Raw genomic sequence first — 22451 nt, forward strand, 5'->3', positions numbered from 1 at the left:
TATTTATTTTCAAATATATTACTATAAAATATAAAAGCATATATGTAAAATGTGTCAGTCTCCTTAATGCATGCCAGTATATAAATTATCAATATGGATTATTTAGCTTGCGAAATGACACTTTCACAATTCATAGTTAACAGATTCCAAAGTCAAAGATTTGGGTCTTCCCAAAGGTGGATTTTGAACCGGAGAAGTATCTTTTTTGGTATTTGATTTACTTATTTGGTGAACAAAGTTGCTTTTAACAGAGAGGTTGCAGTTGCATTGTACTTTTGTTCTTTCATATATTCAGGAAGAACAGAAACATTACAAAACCAAACCATGATGAATCAGAGATTGTGGAAATGTAATCACTTTAAATGGAGTTGTTAAGAGTTGATGAGATTTCAAGTATCTCCCATCGTCTAGATTTCATTACATTGCTCTTAAAGTGAGTTTATAGTCAAGTTTTTGACAACTCAAACGTTTCTGAGATGATAAACATCTGATACTTTTTGCTATTTGAACACATTTCTTTTTCATTTAATAAAACCTAGACAAAACGCTATAGTAAAAATTGATTCCACATGTTAGACAGCATGGTAACAGAGGGAAACTTTTATTATGAACACTGGTATAATTAAATTGCCATGTTATACATGTACAGCAACTAACCGCTTTACAAAAAAGCAAGTAATACAATATCACATATATTTACACTTGTATTTATATACCTTCCAATTTTACACAAACATATTTACAGGTGACAGATACATTGTTTACAGAGGACCAATGCAATTAAAAATGTAGCATATGCATCAGACAAACACACATCTTGAATTATATAAAATAAACCACTTTTTTTAGTCTGTTTATGATGAGTACATAAGATCGTTTAATTACATACGCAATTTAAAAGGCTTAGGGGCATGTCATGTGTCCTATTCGCCATCACGGCAGTCAAGACTGTGCCTTCTTTATTGTCTTAAAGTGTTGAAATATCAGATTAGGTCAGTTCTAGATTGGTAGTGGCAATGCAACAACATAGAAGATTCAAGAAAAAGGAGTTATATTCTGGTTATTCGGAGTAATGGATTCAAAAAGAGAAAAGTCTTAAACTTCAAACACTCGATTGGGTCATATATGTTCCTTCATATTTTCAGTTTATATGAACAACTGTAAATTTGAAATGGATTGATGGAAATTGGCCATTACGACAAGTAATTTCAAGTTTCATTTTTGATCATAAATAATTGTCATCAAAAACTGCTGTTGGGACGATATTTCACTGTAAATACTTATTGCCCCAAAATAACCACAAGTCAGCATTAAAAGTACATTTTTGGATCCGCTGGATAGTATGTTGTAAAACCAACGGAAATGTTAAATAAATCTACAAATGAAGTGGAAGAATGACATTGATTTGGTCCCAATTTTAAGTGTGAAACATCGGGTACTCACGTATTTCAATGCAATCTTTTCAGAAACACAAAATTACAATTATGCATAAATATCCCATCCTCAAACATTTGGCAGGTACCCTTCTTCAGTAATACAATTTCCCTTTAATAAGCATTTCAAAGAAAGCAAACGCATCATGTACTGTGAGTCTGTTACTAAGTACACTACTGTTTTCTCCTCGTAGATTTGCAGAACAAAGTAAAAAAAGTAATGCAGATAACATATTGCACACAAAAATCGCCCAATTCAATTTTGACGGCCATTGTACATTTAATACACTGAAGCCCTGCTAATGGCATGTTAATTCAAACTTAAATGGCACAATTGTGGTTATTTTTGCAATTCACTGGTTAAGCGGCCAGTGAGAAAACTATTAAATTAAACGCCAAAAACATAGTTACAAAGTTAGTGAGAACTGTATGGAAGAAATAATTATTTAAGGCATACAACATAGACAAGACAGACATAAAAATATACAAAATGGAGTTCACAACAGCTTCCCTACACAATATTGCAAACTTGTCTTTGGTGCAATTTTACTATGTCAGCTTGTGGCGGGATTGGGATTCCTGTTCCCTATGTGAGCTTTTAGTGGGACGGGAACAGAGGAAGGTAAAAGGTATGCACAGATACTTCCTGAACACACACTTTAATCATGTGCAACTTGTATACACACATAGTGTTTAATGAAACAAATAAAAAAAACATATTGCACCACAGTGAGACAATGCTAAAACGTGAATATTAATGCCAAATTGTCGTGTTTGATTTGTGCATTTTTGGACAAAAAAATAAAAACTACATAAGGTTTGCATACTCATCCGCTGCTCCTTCGACGACTGATGATAACGATCGCAAGGCAAACCTTCATGTGATCTCCATTTACAGAATAAATATTTAGATGCTGCAATATGATATTCTCGTATTTGATGGTCACATGGTGCTGTTTACACCGTAGCGACCAATAGACAATATGGTAAATGTTAAAGCCTCAACACGTTTTCATAATTAGTACCTGTTTTCCCTTCCTTAGCCAGGTCTTGCCTATTTTACAAACTATACACAGCTGAAAACCCTGACAAAGGCACACAATGGATAAAATAAGAACCCAAAACATGAGATTGTTATTATCGTCAATAGTATAGTACACAGATAATCTTGGATCGCGATCCAGATTTCAAGCCTGTGGATATCAGGACAGGACAGGCCGTGCGTCCATCCCGTAGCGGGTCCGGGACTAAATGGAAAAAGGCCAGATGCCAGAGCAGGATAATGATCCTGCGAGTTTCCACAGGGTTTGTCATCTGTTTACTGTAGTGGCTGATCAGATCAGTTTCTCATTCATGTGTTTCTTTCAGACGTCGATGAGGACATAGTCTCAAGTTTGTGCAAAACGAAGAGTGGACGCCTCGACTGGACAGATTTAGCATTTCAGTGTGGTCAAGTCCCAAGACATTTTCGATATTGAGTGCAACCCGGAGAGTTTTCAGTGCATCCTCCCGAAGTAGTTCACTTAGGCAAGTGTGTGGCAAGCTTCGACTGGTATTAAAAACCAAAACACTTCAATGCAGGAACCTTGTTAACTGGACGACGGAAAGCAAACAGGTTTCGTGGAGAAGAACGGTGGCCACGGAGTAGGTAGAAATGCTTCAAGTCTTCTCAGACGATCTTTTTGATGCTTGGTCGTTTGAAGCTGCCTGCACTGCGCTGCTTCTGTACCTGGCTGGCGGACCCGTGTCGCGCTCGCCCACCGGTAGAGAGACTCGAGGTTGGAGAAATCTCAACGTTCTCCTTGTCAATGCCTGCAGGAGAGAGAGGTTATGTAACACCACTGGCAAATGTTGCATATTTCTTACTTAAAACCTGAAATTCTAGAAATTACCTTCCTGGTAATGTTTTAATCTTAATTTAGATTTAGCAAATGTAAAAAATATTTTTAAACATTAAAGCATTTGGTTAGGCTTCACAAACGGATGCATCGACATGGAGTCTGGCTGTAAGTGCACTTATTGAACAGTAGGTGTCTCAGTGCACTACATTATAACAGAGGAGAAAGTGTCATGCAGGGATCCTGTGAACATTCGTGATGAGAGACATAAGTGTGCTTTTAAAATGTGCCTGTTGTTCTTGTGTAAATTATTAGAAGGTATATATCAACATCATTCTCCTATGTTTAAACTTCCTATAATAAACAGAAGAAGAAAAAAAATATGACTTTTTTTTTTTTTAAATGGCTTTTTTTGCACTCGGTTTAACACTGGGTTTATGTCTTTTAGAAGATTTCACACTTAAGGCAATGCTGCTTTAAACTTTGAGGTTATGATGCATTGCATTTAGCTGGGTGCTAAATCTAAACTGTGGTGCCAAAATATACAACAAAGAAAAAAGAGGTTATGTGATAAAATATCAAGTTTTTTAGCAACAGACATAATCAAACTGCCTTAGTATGTATCAAACAATTAATTTTTTTTTGAAATACTAATTACATTATATATGCATTATTACAAATTATTAATTACATTTATATATAAAAATACACATTTAAAATTATAAATATATAAACACAATAAATTAATCATATCTGCATAAAAAATTACATATTTAATATAAAAATACGTTCTAAAATAAATACTAATATAAAAGTAGCACACAATTAAATAGAATATTTTTTTATTATACAAAAAATAAATAAGTATAATACAAATATTTGTATCATACAAATTTAAATATTTTTACCATAAAATTTTTATCCTATAAAAATAACAAATATAAATATATTTGTGTAAAAACTGGGTTGCCGGGTAGTAACCAATTACATGTAATATTAATAAGTACTAGTAATTAGATTATATTACATTTTAAAATTCATAAATAGACGACAATTACTTTATTAATAACATTATTACATATTATTCACATGGACACATGACACGTAGGTAATATTTCATATTTTTATTAAGTGTTTTATTTTTATTGTAGCCATTTTTTTTATATTTTAATTTAATTTAACATTCTCATGATTTAATTTATTAGCTTTTCATTAATCTATACACACCACAGTTTTGTAAACTTAGTTTAATGTTTAACGCATATTTTTTATAACAATAAATGGAATATATTCTTTCTCTCTGTATTTTTAAATCAACATGGTACAACTGACAAACAAGTTTGGTCAAAGGTTATCTAAAAGTAATCAGGCCCTTGTGATCTCTCTTCACACTTCCTGTTAGAGCAGCTCCTCGTGCTTTGATCTGACAGTAGCATCTACTACAGACTCCAGCAGCAGATTAACAACTCAAACACTCAACAATTGCTATTTGGGAGGTCGATGAGTACCTGGGAGGACGAGGTGAGGTGGGAATACAGCCGACTTAGAGCAAGGCAGACAGGCTTCACACAGAAGAGAGTAGAAAAGAAAAGAAAGAAAAAAAAAAAGACATGAGTGACACATTCACAACTCAAAAGAGGACAGGAAAGACAGATGAATGAAAGAAACAGGAAATCAAAATAAAAATGGCAGCTTACAGATATATATATAACTGCGTTTCACTCTAAATGACCAACACAAGTAGAGTTCTGCTGAACACTGAAGCTAAGCGGTAATTGATATTAGCTCAAAATTCAGATTAAACTCATATCCAAAGGAGAAATTAATGAGAATGTACTTGTGGTTGCTGGATCATCGAATGACTTCTGCTACCTATATATGCATATAGAATTTTTTTAATGGCCAATTTAAACTAAATATTATAACACTGCCACCACTCAAAAAAATAAATAAAATAAAAGACAAGAAATAGGCACTTAAATAAGTTACCACAGTTCGCAAACTATAGAACTGGACATTAGTTGCCCAACACTGCTCTATAGTTTAGGTTTGTACCAGCTGTTTTCGGTGGCACCTCCTCTGTGGTTCGTGGATGGGAGAGAGTTGGGGACCGTCTATAAACTATAGGGCCCTCTGAACCGACAGCACATTCCCAATGAAAAGGAGACAGAATGCAGTGAGGTTAATGAAGATACAAACGCAAAGCAAAGGTGTCAAATGCACACACAACCACAGTCAAAGCCCTGTACGGTCTAGTCTAAATCTCGAAGCGGAGCCCAAGAAACCGTCAACTGGTGACACTTTTAGAGGTCTTGAGATATGAAAGCAGACAGAAAAGTGGCAACCGCAAATGCAGCTCATTTCCAAACAGAGCTGTCACTGTGTTATTTTTTCTTGCTAGGGTATTTCGCAACGACATTATATGTGTTAGCATTATCATCACTCACGTAATCGCATGAAAGATACGACGTGTGAAGTTATGTGAGTGACTAATAACTCATTTGTGTCTACATGTGTGTGTGTGTGTGTGTGTGTGTATAATGCAGGAAGTGAGCACTGACCTGGGGAGTGCTGTGAGGTGGCGAGAGACGTCATGGAGTTGGACAGGTTGAGGTTGGCCGTGATGCTGAGTTGGCTCTGGACCGTGGGGGGATACGGAGAGGTGGGCGTGCGCAAAGACTCCTCCCCTCCTTCTTCTTCAATACCAGGAAGGTAAGTGTCGATCAAAGCATCTAGGAACTTAACCACGAGCTCGGCATAGTCTGGAATTTGGGTTTGCTGTTGGAGAGAATAAAAGCAGGGGCGATTATTAATGATTTAGCTTTATTTAACATATTCCAGTCCCTAGATATGGCACATATCAGTCCCTCCAGAAAAACGCGGATTTTTCTTGTGATTGTTGCGGGCAAAAATCCTTGATTTGGCGGCACGTTTTTGTTAAAAATGCGATGGAATATGCGGGATATTTTTGCAATTTTATGCGATGAAATTGCGTGAACTTTTTCTCACTAGGCTACTACCTTAACGTAAAGAGTAATTTCTTATTACTTCCAATGATAAGCGAGCATACTAAATCACAGAATATTTTAGTTGCAATCTCTTACTGCAACGTTAATATTTTACATACTACTAATATAATTACAACTAAGTTTTTAGTACTGTTCTGTAACCAAAAAGTGCAATCTTACAAGTGTAAAGTTGCATCAACTTCTGAATGAAACTACAACAGTGTTAGTAGCCTAGTGAGAAGGGGTGTTGGGGGAATCACCTTTTTTTTCTCTATTTCATCAAACCGCAGTTTTCACAAGTTCTCGCAATATAATTTGGCTTCACTATCATGTAAGAAATCGGGAAACTGCTTCGCGCTTTCTTTTGTGCTTATTTTTGTTGGCAAATAAGAATGATTTGCACGCTTCAAGTTTCACCGCTGGGTTTGCAGAGGATGTTCACGTCGCGTAATTACGTCACTTCATAAGGTTCCCATGGCAATGAGGGAAAATGGCGCTTTACTTGTGTGAAGTAAACGCAAAATTTTTCAACTTTCTGCTAAGATATATGTGTGTTTTTGCAACGAAAATACAGGGATTATGAAATCATGCTAGCCCCGCATATTTTGCTTCCTGAAATCGATCAAATTTATGCGGCAAAAGAGCGGCGTATTTGAAAAAATGCGACCCCGCATAAACACGCGGCCTTTGGCTGATTATGCATTAAATCAAGCGATCGCATAATCGCGTTTTTCTGGAGGGACTGATATATTTTTCACCCGTTTCGTCATTATTATTCTAACATTGAGTATGAGCAATAGTGACAACATGTTATGTATGGAAGAAAGATGTTGAGATGTTTTCAGCCCTTAAAAATGCAAGTCCTGAAAACACAAGCACTGTTAATGCAATGCATTATTTTTTCAGTTAGTGAAATTCAACATATTTGTTTTTAAAGACATTTGTCATTATTTTTCTTCCATAGTAATGACTGGAATAATCTAGATCTTGAGGATTTTCTGTGGTCAAAATAAGCAGTAATGATTAATACCCCTTATTCCCCCCCATATTGGCTGTAACTATCATTAAAGAAATTTGACTGAGATCGTTTGCTAGCTTCAGTGAAAGTTAACATGCCAAGCTTTTACACTCATACATTACACATCACATCCTGATGTCACGTGTCTTTGCAGGACCTTTACGGGTTGTGTGTGAATGCACGCACATATCACTGGTAATCACTGGCAGTGTGAAAGTGAAAAATCTAGCGACCCGGGATCACATTACCCGTGTATTTTCCGGAATCGCAGTGTGAAAGGGGCTATTGTAAAAATATTGGCAGGGCAAGTAAAAAAAACGAAATTACTGGTCTGACAAGACAGATAGAAACAATGAGCTATATACATCCCTGTCATTGACACCTATTTAAAACCACTGCAGAACTGTGGGAGAGAAGCAGGGCAGAGGGCACAGGATGAGTGTGGGAGATGTTTGGGGGAAGCCGTTTTGGTAAATAAATCTTGGAGGCTGCAGAGAGACCACAGCACACAATTTCTTCACAGCAATGTGTTGGAAAATGACAAGTGTTTATGGGAGCAGCTAATCATACCTTAGTAAAGGGCCCGGCAAACCTCCAAAGCCCGTTGAAACCGAAACCTGTGAGACAGAGAGAGAGGTGACAGCAGAAAATAAAAAAGGCAATCAGTCAGACATCCGAAGTTGAACTCAATCAATTAAAATATTTAATTATATGCAATAATAGAACTAAATTCATATATATTTTTTTAGACAATTAAGAAAGCATCTGCTGAGAAATCTGTTAATAAATGACTGAAGAGATTGGCTTTACTCTGTAAGCAGGACGGCTGGTATTGAGGAGGAGACTCCTCATAATAGACCACATTCTGAATGATGCCGTGGACGGGGTTCAGGAGGTTGGGGTCCTGGCACATGGAAAGGACGGTGCTTAACTTGGAGTCCAGCAGGTTGTGGCTTTAATGGATAAAAACGACAAGGGAAATAGGATGTCAAACTACAGAGCCAAAACTGAATAAACAACAAACAAAAGATCATTTTCATGCATGTTGCAAAAGCTAATTAGTGTAGATTATCTAAGTTGATCTAAAAAGCTTGTTAGCTTGGTATAGTACAAAACACCATAATCTACAAATCTCTATTTGCTAGTGGATTAATGTTTGAAAATGTGGCTTTATATGTAGTACTCTGGCCAAATACACTCATAAATATGCATCGCTTTGATGATTAGTGATTAGGGAGTAGTATGAATCATTTGCTGTACACTTTCCTTAGATTTCATCAAGAATTAAACTCAGGAATGAATAAAAACAGGGGCATGACATTGTTTCCGTATCTGGTGTATGCAAAAAAACACACTTCAATTACATACAAAAATGTTTGCCAATCCCTGTTTATACATGAATAAAAGCCTGAATTAAATGCGCTCATCATATAAAGTTATCGTGTCTCTTCAGAAGAAATTGATTATACATTTTGCAAACGTTTTTGAAGCATAAGTTTTGGGTGAATAGACGTTTAGTGGAGGACAAATCTTTACTTTCATTAAAAATATGGACAAATCTTGTGGATTTGGAATGACGTGAGTGCGAGTTGATGATGTTGCTTCAAAAACATTCGATTCAGGTCAACATTTAAACCTGAATCTCATGAAATATGGGAAACTAATGGATCTTGACTGACTGAGTGTGATGTGTTGGTATGTCATGTTGTAGACACTCACACTACTGGAAAGACCTTGGGGAACACCACACTGGCCTCCGCCAAATACTCGTAAAGGATCCGCTGATGAAACTCATCCGTGGTGTATTTCACCAGTGTTGCCTATAATTAAAAAAACAATACTTTGCTATACAACGGTGCATACAGTTATAGATGGAGAAAGGAAATGAATCAACATTTTGGTGCTACACATAAAGAAACGGCAACATACATAATACATAAAACGTTCAATAATTTCAGCAGTTTCAAAGGTAATTCCACATGCAGGAGGATTTAAAGCACAAATTCAAGTGCTAAGAAAAGTAGTGTGGAGCACGCACCAGTACAGTGAGGAGCAGCATCTGGATCTTCGGATCTGTGAGAACGTTCTCGTCCAGGAGGACATTGGACTCAGACACAGAAACTTTGCGCAAATGGGAGTTGGCTATTCGCTGAGTTTCTGGAATGAAGAAGAGGTGTTGGCGATTCAACCGCTCTCATTTCTAAGCCTAATGTTCATTTATTGCACATAGATTAGTACTGGCCTGCAGGATAACACATTTGATTCATAATTGTAGAAAAACCTATCACCTATCTCGTAGTCATTTTCAGAAACCCGTCTCATCTTTGGAGGAGTGGTGATGCCTGTCTCCATGTCTGGTCTCTTCGGGGCTTTTGAGTCCGAAATTAGGTGATCAAAACTCTTTCTAGTACCTAGAATAGAAATAAAACCACCTAAGTATAAGGCTTAAGTAAAGCTACAGCATGTTTGAGAGCTGCTTTGAGAGAATGAAGACATCAGACCGCTTGTACCCAGAAGTTTCTTCGCATTGGCCTGTGACGGCTGGCCCATGTCTACGCTCATGGATTTGCGCGGGCGAAGGCTGGTCTGCCCCATGGCTGAGTACGGAGGTGCAAGACTGTGCTCTGACACTTTTGGAGAAGCCCAGGGCTGGTTTTCACGCAGAAGCCTGACACATAAAAGAGCGTGAGAATCAACAAGCAGCAAAAAAAAAGTAATAAAAAAAAAAAAATTCAGTGGGGTTGCAAACAGGCCATTCAAACCTGTTTAATGAAAAATTCTCACCTGCATCCAGGCTCGGTGTCGTACACAGAGTACGCGTCCATGGCAAAGTTCTCCATGGCCACGTCTGAGAGCAGCAATGACTTCCTGTGCTTTAGGCTGCAGCGGCTCCTCACCTCCTCAGATACTGTGAGCAAAGCTGCAACACACACATACACCAGATGTTTCGGTCTGAATTTAAATACAAATCTGCTTTAAAACAGCTTGTGCTGGCTTTAACTTACCTGCCAGATAGGCCACACTCTGCGTGTTCACCTCAAACTTGTCACAGCTGCGGTGTTTTCCCACAAGGCCCAGGAGTGTGTGAAGGATACGGACTGTCCTCGCCACAGTGGTGGAAGAAGGATGCCTGTAGCCTACAAGAAGAAAAGACAAATATGAGGAACCAGACACACAGATAACCAGCAAACAACCAGCAACAATTCTTTTCTAGCGTTCTCTATTTTATGTTTTTATTTATTATAAAAAAACACCTTGCTAAATGTATATCTTTAAAGCTGCTCAATACATGAATATGGCTATGTCCACACAAAGCCAATCTTTTTTTCCCCCTCGTTTCGAGAAATATCTACGTCCACACGAAACTGCAAAACCGACATAAAACGATGAAGTATACATGCCAGACCAGTATGTGGCGCTGTAATTCTGCCACAGAGATAGACTAATAACGGAGAAAAAGACTTGGACTATGTGCAAGCGGTATACAAACGAACATGGAACAATACATTTATTAATCTTTGTTCATGATAGTTACTAAAAAAACAATTGTTCAGTGTTTGTTCATGTTTTTGTTGCTGTTACGTGACGTAGCAGTGTCAGACTAGGGAGGAGACGTGGGCTGATGACATCATCGTTTCAGAAAGAACACGGACTCCCTGTCCACATGAAAAGGCTGCGTTTACAAATTTATCCACCCTGGGATCCAGGTAAAAAAAAAATATCAATACCCTCCCAAAAATGCCGGATCCGTGTGGAAGAAATGCCTATACGATCCAAAATTAATGCGTATACAGCGAAACGTGTCTATGTGCGGACGGGGCCTTAGTCTATTTATACAACAGTATCAGATAAATGTCAACCTAGAAAAGTGAATTATTATAAATAAATCAGCTGTGACATGGATATTTTATTGATTTACTTTATTATTATTATCATTATTATTATCCCTCTGAAAACACCTGCCCAGATTAGTTTTGAGTCAGAAATTTAAATCCGATTATGACACGAAATAAAATTAAAACAAAATAAAATTTGCATTTTGAACCCGATTTATTATTATTATTATTATCCAGCTGAAGCATTGGCCCAGATTAGTTTTGAGTCAAATATTTAAGCAAGATTATGAGATAAAATCATATGAAATTAAATCAAATAAATAAGCATAGAAACCGATTTTATTATTATTATCATCCTCCATCAGAGACAGTTGGCCAAAATTAGTTTGAAGTCAAAATAAACAAAAATAAAATGCATGTTTACCCTGAATTTTTTAATTCATTTGTACAATGCAGCCAATAGACATTCTGAATGCAAATATTTATCCTTTAGTGTGATCGGCTGATCTTTTTATCATTACCTTTAAGCAAGTGCCCAACTAATGCAAAGTTGAAGTTGGAGGCAAAGTTGAGTCCCACAAAATGGTCCATTTGTTTACAATGCCATTCCAGAGGCTTCCGGATCTCCATGAAGACCTCCTCAGGACTCTATAAAGGGGTGAAAATGTTTTTAATGAAGATAACTGCTCAAGAGTTTTACAATCTACCTTGATATTTTAGCTATCACTAACAGTAATATCAAGAGTATCGAAACGTTTTACGTCTGTGGTTATCTAAATGTGGATTTTAGTCAGGTACCTTATCATTAAACACCCGGAGGCTGTCCAGTGTGTGCAGGTTCTGCTCCAGTAAAGCGGTACCGGCAGAGTACAGATTCACTTCATCCAACTGAAGCACAGCCACAGCCACCCAGAACAGAGCTTTATGCATGGGAGAGTCCTGCGGATCATCAGACACATAAAGCTATTAATAAGTCAAGTGTGGATTTTCTGCACCACCAAACTGAATCGCAAAGCTATTTTCAAATAGATTGACCCTTAAATATCTCATATGTATACACAGAGAGAAGTAAACAAAAACAATTCTACAGTAGTGTTACATCAGTGGTACAAACTGCTGATGGTTTAATAATTGAATCCAGCATACAACATGACTGCACCTGATCGAGGAGAGGCTGTAGTTTGGTCAGAGCGATGACGGTGGCCTCAATGAGAACCTGGCTGTTGTAATTATCCGGCCCCTTTAAGCAGCTCTCCAGCCCCTGTGCAAGAACAGTATTAATCAGACAAATATGAGTGAATGACACTCCAGCTGTTAGACTAGCACTGCACTGCATTCAGCACAGACCTAGATCACACAAACGCACTGCATGCAGCCCAAATGTTCACTATTTCCAGGCAAGATATAGTCACAATACTACAATAAAAGTTGTCCATAATCTCGACGCATTTATACATTATGCCTTTTGACTTTCCCATTAACTGATTAAATACATTTCTCTAAACTTGACTCAATATTGTATACATTTCCAGGGTTATCAAAATAGATTTTTTAGTTGTGCAAAAATAATGTTTGTAGAAAATTGTTTAAAAAAAAATATGTGGGCATCTTAATTTATAGACTACATAATACACTACAATTCAAAAGTTGGTCAGTTTTTTTTGTTTTTTTCTTAAAAAGAAGTCTCGCCATGTTGCATTTAGTACAAAATTGTGAAATACTACTACAAAAAATTTAAAATATATATTTTTTTAAATATAATTTAAAAGTTACAGTTTTAATGTTCACTTAATGTGACCTTATTTCCTAAATATAAATACATACACATAAATCGCATGCACATTTTTTATAAGTTGCATTTTAAACACTGATTAATAATAATATTTAATGTGTGTGGACGTAAAAACTCATAAAAAATGTATATGAAATTGAATTCTACCTCAGTTAATTTAAAGAATTCTGCTTTCAGCTGAAAACCTCATATAAAAAAAAAAAATTGTACTGGATTCTTATTGTGTTCTAAATGGTGCATGGCTATTGTATTTAAAGAACTTTATCAAAAATGTCAGAGAAGATTCTATCAAGAAAAACCTAAATTAAGGTATTCCGAGAGAGAATAACAGATAGAGCTAACCCGATCAATGCTGAGCAGAGGACTTGCTTTACTGAGAATACGAATGATCTGTTTGAGCTGTCCATGAGTCACACGTTTACTGATGCAACCGAACACAACCAGCGCCCGTGGCTGGAGAGATGGGTTATACTGGAATGCAAACCTATCCAAGACAAGAAAGTACAATTCATTATTAATTAGATGTGAATGTACTGTGATTTTCAGTTGTTACTGCATCACAAAACTCTTATGAAATGTAATGTTTTCAACACACTTTTGTGCCAATTCAGTCCACTGATCCAACCATTTGCATCCGGGAATGTCTCTCATACAGGCCTGGGGAAAAACAATGATTGGTTAAATAACATGTACATAAAAGACTTCAAGGCATAAGTAGTATGTACTCATAAATGATTATTTAAAAAGATTACCTATACTTTAAAATGACAGCAGCAGCGAAACACTGTGGCTAGATGCTGCACGTTCGTAATACACAATGCATGTAACTAACCTCCATGATCTCCAAAAGAGCCTCTGTAACCGTTTCCAGGGAAGACAGGGCAAAGGTCTCTCTCTCATAGGAGCCGGGGGAGAACGAGCGGTCTCTGTAGCTGGAGCGGAAGGCGATGACCGCCGCAGATTTGACCTTACTGATGCCGAACAGCAGGTAGAACTTGGGCAGGGAGAACTCCGTCAGACTCAGACGCAGCACCTGTTTAGTCTCCTCTGCAGAAGCAAAAACCAGAACAGCAGAGAATCAGACCGATCATCTCCAATAAAACAACTTAGTGTCTAGCAAACAATAAATCAGGAATACTGCATAATAATGTAAGGAGCACATTCCCATGTTGCACATACATATATATATATACATACATATATATATACATATACATATATATACATATACATATATATACATATATATACATATATATATATATATATATACATATAAATATATATACACATACACACACTGTATCATGTGGATTAATTGTGGATTATTGTGATTTTATCAGCTGTTTAGACTCATTCTGATGGCACCCATTCACTAGGCTATGGTGATCAAGTAATGCATCGCTAAATTACTCCAAATCTGTTCCAAACAACCTCATACATGTTGGATGGCCTAAAGGTGACTACATTTGACTCATTTTCATTCTTGGGTCAACTATTCCTTTAAAGCCCTCATTGTCTGGGAGTTATTTCTCACCGCTGAAGTTGAGCTGTGAGCAGGTGCAGAGCGAGTGAATGATGTTGATAACGAGGCCATGTGTTGAGGCTCGGAGGGACAGCGGGCCGGTGGCCACCAGCAGGGTGACGACATGGAACAGGTAGGGCAGATGAGCGGCCACGTCCAGAGAGTTGTTGAAGGAGAGCATGAGCATGTAACGGGCCAGGATGGCGATGTCATCCCACATCAGGTGCTGCTCAAGGGTGGGAGTGGGGGACAGGCACGTCTTATCGATGATCTTACACATTCGGCCAATCACCTGACAGACAAATTAATAAAGGAATTTTTTTGTTCCATTACAAATTTCAGCTTTATTTGTCTTTAACTGGACACTGAAAAAAACTAAATATTCAAATAGTGTGCTAAACTGAACAAAAAAACATGCAATATCACTGAAGCGGTTTAAAAGCAAATTCAAGCTCTCAATATGGGAAAAAATGACTGGACTCTTTACATTTACATACATAATTTATCATTTCAAACAAACCTTAAATTAGAAACTACTCCAACACAAAATAGAATGTAGACAATGTGCCTTTTATTTTGACTCGGTGACATGCACTTAAACATCATTTGCTCTCTCAATAAGATTATACTTGGTCCCTCTTTTAACCTCAGAGTCTGGCTGCTATACGAGTCTTAGACAAGCAGACGAAACAGCTGGACAAAGCCTGTCCTTGTGCTGCCCGCTGTGACATCAGCAGTGGCTGGCACACGTTAACCAAACAATATTTGGCTTTTCAGCACAGTTGAGCATCTTCAACTAGTGTAAAATAGCAGAAAGTATTTGGTTATGTTTACTGCGCCAATCGAGAATAATAAAGACCAAGGCGCTTAACTTATCGAATTCTCAATGTTGGTGTCTGACAATGACGTGCACTGAGCGTAATGACTAACAGTTGCCCATATAATAGGAGCGACTGCCCCGATGGCTAACGATTGTCTGTCTGTGCGCACACATACTTACTGGGCATTTGTGCAGAACACTTAGGATAATAGATGTTGGGTAGAAGAGCTAGTCAACCGGGATAATATCACAAGAGGAATGATTCAGGAACACGAGAGCCAGAAACACTTTAAGCGGTAAGTCGATATCGGTTTCAAAGTGTGTTAATGGCTAGAAAGTTACCTAAAAGACCTATAAGACATTTAAAGATATGCTAACAAGAAATAAAACTGGTTTGAATGATGCAATTACAATTTAATATTCTATGATTTTATATAGGAGGTATACGTTTCAACAGATAAATTTAATGAAATTATACAAAAATGTGTATGCAATGTAACTGAAGCAGTTTCAGTCATCATCTTGGGATTCAAAATTATTTATAAATAATTAAAAGTAGCAATTAGCTCCAATAGCATCAGTGCTTACAACATTACTGCATATTCTGTTACTACAGTTTGAAGAAAAAAGGTACATTTCGTTTTTGGTTCGGTTGCATTTTCCATGCTGTAAATCATTCAATGCACATCAGCAATGCAGCAGGATTTAATATTTCTGTACAACCTGACTGAAAAGCTCTGTTACTATTATATCGTAAGAACAGCATCATATTAAATAACATATTAAAAACATAAATTCATATAATATGGTGACCAGTACCTTGCTGGACACCAGCTTGACATTTCCTGAAGCCAGAGCTACAGCTGTGTCTGCCATCACTTCAGCCTTGATGGATCCCAAACCCCCGGTAGCACTAGTCTTTATGAAGCTATCCAACACCACATCAAGCAGGTCTGTGATCTATAAACGTAAAAACAGTGCATTCTCTAAGTGCTGACTTAGAGTTTCTAAGGACATGGGCTGAATTACTATAGAAATATAGAGGGGTGTTGGAGTTCGAAGGCATTTGTCATTGTAATGCCTGTTTGAAACTTTCTGGATAGAATAAGCTAACAAAATCAAATTCCTTCAATGAAATTGGGAGAAACTTTAAAGTGGTTTTAAAGGCCTACCTGCCCCAAGCTGCCCCATATCTTCGCCTGTATGGAGGGGTACATCTGCTTCTCATTGATGGTCATAGTAATGAGTTTGTCCAGGATAGCCGTGACACGCTGCCGTTTAGCATCGTCATTGTGTTTACAAAAGCGCACCAAATTACGCAGCCAAGGAGTCATATACTCCAGACACAGATGCTTCAGCTCAATACCTAAACCAAACAACAGGAGACACACAACATTTTTGTAACAAATGACACAAAAAATGGTATTTTGCAATGGCCACTCACTTATTTTGTAACTACTGTTCAAAAATTTGAGGTCAGTACTGTTTTTGAAAGAAGTCTTTCATGCTCACCAAGCCTCATATTGTGAAATATTAATTTATTATAATGTAAAATAGCCGTTTTCTATTTTAGCATTTTAAAATGTAATTTATTCCTGTAATGACAAAGAGCATCACTACTACTACTACAGTATTAAGTGTCACACGATCCTTAAAGAAATCATTCTGATATGCTGATTATTTGGTGCTCAAAAAGGTTTTTTATAATTATTGTTAAGTTGTGCTGCTTAATGTTTTTTGTAGAAACAGTGATGCATTTTTTCAGGATTCTTTGATGAACTGAAAGTTCAAAAGAACATTATAAAAGTTTCACTGTCACATTAAATCGATTTAATGCATCCTTGCTAAATAAAAGTATCCATTTCTTTTAAAATAAAAGCAAAGCAAACTTACTGACAACAACCTTTTGAACAATAGCACATTTGTGGAGAATGATGATTGTTTGTTTGCATGTGACACTGACTTGACTTGCTGAAGCCTGAGATGCACTCTTCTAGGAACTCCAGAGTGAGGTGGGGCTCATTAGCTGCTAGCGTTTTGCTAATGGACACAATAAAAAGGGTGTTGTTGGCTGGAATGCACAAGCCAGATGTTTCCAGGAGTTGGCCTTCAATCTTCAGGTTGAAGGTGCAGGTTAAGGCACAAAGGAGATTGTACGCAGCTGACCTGTTGAAGGAGTTTTTAATTAAGAGCAAGTCATTTTCAGAAGCACTTATTTACTTTAACAAATACATCAGAATTCAAGAGATATTTAATTTTTCGACATTTTTCGAATTTTTCTGCCTGGTTCTAACTGTAGGGGGCAAGTTCAAGAGCTGTCCCAGTTGAACTAAAGACACAACGGAGCAGTATTAGCATTTCTAATCAGTTCACCAAAACAAAGACAGAAGCCTGCAAATAAAAGGCTCATTGTCATAACAAAAACAGTTGGACGCATTGGTCCATTCACCCAAAACGATCAAGTTGTTAGGCTGAAAAACAGACTGAGAATTGCCTAAAACTCAATCCCCCAAGATGCCAGGCCAAGTGCAATGATTCTCACCTCAGACTGGGGTCAGAGCTTCCCAGGTTGAGGAGGGCGATGTTGAGCAGGGTGCCAGGAACATCTTTGGGCCTGATCTTGGTGTGCTGGGGAATGGAGTCCGGTTGGGAGAGCTCCCAGCGTGTGCGGATGTGGATGATGGACTGAACGATGGCTTCGCACTCCTGGTGCATGAACGTGAGAGGGGTGCCCTGGTTAGCGATGGTCAGTGTGAACTGGTTCTCGTCCACCAGGCATATCTCCTCGATCTCTGAGGCATAGTATATGTCGTTCAGGAAAACGGGCTGTCCCAGGACACGCGTTCGCTCAGCAGAGGTGACCTGAACAGCTGTTGATCCCACCTAAATAGAATGGGCCCCAAAAAAAATAAAAATAAAAAATAAATCTAAAACTCTGGGATTTACACTGTTATTATTTAAGTTATTATTTTAAAAACACTAATAATTTAAAACACTTAAAACTTTAGCAAATCTCAAAATAAATATTCATTTTTATATTGTATAATGCAATGTTGTGATGCCTAAATTAATTTGTATCGTTGGAAGATAATTATTTTTACATTTATTTATTTTATTTTTATTATTACATTATTTTACAGAGCCTAGCATATGACATGGGAAAAATAAAAAATTAAAAAATGTAAATATATATATATATATATATATATATATATATATATATATATATATATATATATATATATATATATATATATATACACACACACACATACATACATACATGCATACACACACACATGTGTGCGTGCGTGTGTATGTCTATCATGAACACCTGAAGAATTTGTTCCCTCATTTTAATTCAAATCAAAATAATAGAACAAATTAGTACAACCTAGCCACAAATTAATAAAACATGGGAACAAAATCCTAATTTGTGGCCACTATTTAACTAAACAGAGGGATAGAATTAATAAAACTTAATTTGTGATAATTCTTAATTATTGGCCAAGATAAATCAATTTTTGTTCACATGTCATATGCAAGGCTCTGTATTATTTATTTTTCATTTACTATATAAATGTATTTAGAAAGGTACAGAATGACGTGAAAATTCTAATTGGGCTTTATTATGGGTGCATCCCTGCCCAGTCTAGAAAATACTGGTATAATAAACTGCCTTCCAAATAACACTTGGGTCAAGTTTTGCACATCCATAAGCTCTTACCTTGATCGACACCTTTGTGTCCTTGTGTGCCAGTTTCAGGGCATTGTGGAACACTTTGAGGTCTTCTTCCAGGGCCAAGGTAGCTGCAGGCAGCTTCTGCTGCTCAGGTTCGATGTATTCAGCCAGACGTGCAGGCGAGTCGATAAACAGCAGCTTCTTGCTCCCCTTGAGGCCGGTCAGTAGTCGCTCGTGGTATTTGGTGTACTCTCGTACCCAGGTGTTGCAGTTGTAGATGTACACGGCAGCCACATTCTCGTAGGCAAAGTTTGGAAAGACCACAAACCACTTTGATAGAAAGTCCGTCTTGAAGCGGTTACTGGGGCCCACGTGGGTGAGGTCTACTACGATCTCGTAGTGCTTGGCATAGTACGGCTTGAGGGTCAGAAGGACGTGATAGATCAGAAGATCACCATTGATTTGTCCAGTTTTGAACCTAAAGAGAAATAACTATAGTTTGAATTTGAATTTGTTCTTGCTTCTAAATACGATGCACTGTGCATATATATGCCAAAAACAATGATGCGATCGTCATTTCAAATACTTAAAACATGAGCAGTCTGTGCCAATTGCCTTAAATGGCAAACTTTTAATAGTGTAAACAAAATGGCAAGCAGTGTATCAAAAATATAACCGTTTTCTATTGATGTGACCACAGGTCAACAGCATCTCAACTGAAGACCACCAAAATAACATCAAGCGTGGGGGACAGGAAGTGATTCACAATATATCAAGCCTCATTGCTTCAGGTCGTTGCTCTTCATCTTCCAGCTCTCCCTCTCCAGAGAAGTCTCTTAGAAAGGCTCAAAATACACTTTAGTAAGTACTTATTAATTCACCAATTACCTCTAAAGCTTGTGTGTAATTAAGAGTTTGGAAAACAGTAGGCAGGAGAGCAAACTACTCATTAGTCTTTGTTAATGTTTTTATTAAAACAAAAGATTTTTTTTAACAAAAGATTGGAGCATTTTAAAATCCATATACACCAATTAAAATCATAGTGATTCATGTTAAATTATGTATACTACCATTCAAAAGACTGGGGTTGGTATGATTTTGTTTTTGTTTTTGAAAGAAGTTTCTTATGCTCACCAAGCCTGCATTTATTTGATTAAAAAATACAGGAAAAACGTAAAAGTAGCTAAAATAAAATGATAATTTTTCACGTGAGGTTTCGGTCACACGATCCTTCAGAAATCATTCTAAAGCTGATATGATGCTCAAGAAACATTTCTCATTACTGTTGAAAACAGTTGAAATATTAAATTTGTAGACATCATGATTCAGCGCGATTCAGGATTCCTTGATGAACATAAAGTTCAGAAGTATGGCATTTATTTTAAATAGAAATACAAATGTCTTTACTGTCACTTACAGCCAATTTAATGAATCCTTAATTTAATAAAATCATTAACTTCTTTAAAAAGAAATCCCCAAACCCCTGAATGGTACTGTACACAAATAATGTACTTTTTTCTCTCCATTAGCCGGGCTTTTAACATTCAGTTTGAACAGACAAATTGATTGTCGCAGGAAACATATTGCATCATGCCTGGTTAAAACAGTGTAACTTTTATAAAGAATATTCAAAAGAACACATCCTGCTTAATAACTGTATTTGTCTGTTACACAGTGACGATGAACACCACAATCAACCTGATGTACACCACACCCATGCAAGAGCATAAAGACCTCAACATTTCCTTTGCGACAACTAGTATTCCTGCAACTGGTGCCTCTGAGATCAGCTGTTTAATTGATGCGCAGCTAACATTTATAGCAGCTGCAGCTGCTGGTGGCGTCATCCTGATCCTTCTAACCTCCACCATAGTGTTGGCATGTACTGTCTCAAGCCTGAACCGTCGTCAACGGGCCCCTCGTCCATCCCAAAGCAATACGGAGCTGGTGAGTGGAATGGGCAACTCGGGTACAGAAAGAAGAGAGTGCAGCATTGCGGATCCATGCGAAACCAGCGTTCTACTGGAGGAAGTAAAGACAGATGGCGAGAAGCCGGAGGAGGAAGAGATTCATGATGGTATCGCCACTTCTAATGCAACTAGTGATTCAGAAAGTGTCCCTACAGCCATACAGAGCTCCACCTCAAGAGATTCCTGCATAGATCCCATAAATGTGGAGAACATGCCTCTCATGGTGTAAAGTATAAGAGCTTATTTTGTATGCTGGGCTCTGACGACTTCATTTTTTTTTTTTTTGTCTACAACAGTTCAGCTACTGCAGTATATATATATATATATATATATATATATATATATATATATATATATATATATATATATATATTAGGGCTGGGCGATATATCTAATGATATGATCTTGTGCATCAAATCAGTAAAGCTGCTTCCGTGATCACCACTAAAATCGCCATCACCTGCTTATAATTGGAGTGGCATTTAATAGACAGAGCCGTAGATCGCTGACAAGCTACGCAAAATCGCATTCATTATCGCAGATGAATCACCTTCCATAATGAACGCGATATTGTGTAGCTTGTCAGCGATCTATATAGCAAGCTAACAAAGCTAACAAAATTGCACAGTTGCAAGCTACCTTACAGGGTTTTTCAGAATCGTTTAACTAACTATAATTTCTCATCCTGTTAAAAGGAAGTTTCTTGTAATATTAGATGAATTTGATGGGTCAAATAGACAGTAAATAGAAAACATTTCCATTTTTACAGATTAAGTCAATGCAGTTCTCTTATCTCAATCAGCTCCTGTTTAGTGAGGATGACAAGGACAATAACTTTATGAAATATCTGTGAACATTTGTTTATATTGTGAAATTACTATCTTACATCAGCATTGTCTCACATTTTGGCTATTTGTTGACAAGGAGCAGCATATACCCAGTAATAGAAGAGCACATTCACTCGCTGTAACTGAAAGTCAAATAGATCTCTACGCTTTGTGCACAACTAACAGACCACAACATGCACTTCAAGCTGGTGTGTTTGTGTAATTTCTACTGTAATTTCCACTACAGTTACTGAACCGCATTGCAAAAATAAATGACTGTTTTTCAAGCATGTATCTGTCATTGGTCGGTCAAACAGTTTGGATGAAACAACCTATGATTGGCTTACTTGTATTTAAATCTGAATATCAAGAGATCACGCACTTCAGCTTTAAAATGGGAAAAGCAGTACCATTCTGCATTCCACATCTTATAACAATGAGCAGGTTTTCTCTTCAAGAACACTGACATCTCTTTGAAAAATAAAATGAAATACTAATGCTTAAAATGTTTGTCCTGTTTATCATTTAAAATCGGATGTTGAAATTTTGTTGCATGCTTTGCCAAACTCACTGCAGAAATGCTTCTGGTAAGGTCGCTGCCAGATTTTGCTTCAGAAGGTGGTTGAAAAGAGGGTGTTCAGTTATAGGAACTTTCCAAAATTACAAATAAGAGGCATGAGATCATTTCCTTTCACATGACTT

The 22451-nt window shown here is 37.1% G+C and overlaps 1 protein-coding gene across 4 annotated transcripts in view; it reads right to left on the minus strand.

Moving 5' to 3' along the window:
* Positions 1-585: 585 nt before the first annotated feature.
* LOC128028920 (neurofibromin-like) overlaps positions 586-22451 on the minus strand; it is a 71357-nt gene continuing 49491 nt past the window's right edge. For 2 of the 4 annotated variants that reach the window (XM_052616261.1, XM_052616260.1), the window contains 24 exons: positions 18998-19430; positions 17813-18153; positions 17234-17436; positions 16443-16636; positions 16090-16230; positions 14463-14742; positions 13758-13972; positions 13521-13582; positions 13268-13409; positions 12293-12394; positions 11932-12072; positions 11655-11781; positions 10303-10434; positions 10082-10217; positions 9799-9965; positions 9586-9708; positions 9336-9454; positions 9017-9117; positions 8108-8250; positions 7868-7914; positions 5833-6049; positions 5327-5404; positions 4780-4833; positions 586-3245 (listed from right to left, as the gene is read on the minus strand). In XM_052616261.1, the coding sequence (XP_052472221.1) occupies positions 3103-3245; positions 4780-4833; positions 5327-5404; positions 5833-6049; positions 7868-7914; positions 8108-8250; positions 9017-9117; positions 9336-9454; positions 9586-9708; positions 9799-9965; positions 10082-10217; positions 10303-10434; positions 11655-11781; positions 11932-12072; positions 12293-12394; positions 13268-13409; positions 13521-13582; positions 13758-13972; positions 14463-14742; positions 16090-16230; positions 16443-16636; positions 17234-17436; positions 17813-18153; positions 18998-19430 (3841 nt within the window). In that variant the 3' untranslated portion in view covers positions 586-3102. The remainder of the gene's footprint in view (positions 3246-4779; positions 4834-5326; positions 5405-5832; positions 6050-7867; positions 7915-8107; positions 8251-9016; positions 9118-9335; positions 9455-9585; positions 9709-9798; positions 9966-10081; positions 10218-10302; positions 10435-11654; positions 11782-11931; positions 12073-12292; positions 12395-13267; positions 13410-13520; positions 13583-13757; positions 13973-14462; positions 14743-16089; positions 16231-16442; positions 16637-17233; positions 17437-17812; positions 18154-18997; positions 19431-22451) is intronic. The other 2 variants (XM_052616262.1, XM_052616263.1) reach the window with 2 other exon arrangements.

This window comes from Carassius gibelio, chromosome A15, assembly GCF_023724105.1.
Source record: "Carassius gibelio isolate Cgi1373 ecotype wild population from Czech Republic chromosome A15, carGib1.2-hapl.c, whole genome shotgun sequence".
Taxonomy (NCBI): Eukaryota; Metazoa; Chordata; class Actinopteri; order Cypriniformes; family Cyprinidae; genus Carassius; species Carassius gibelio.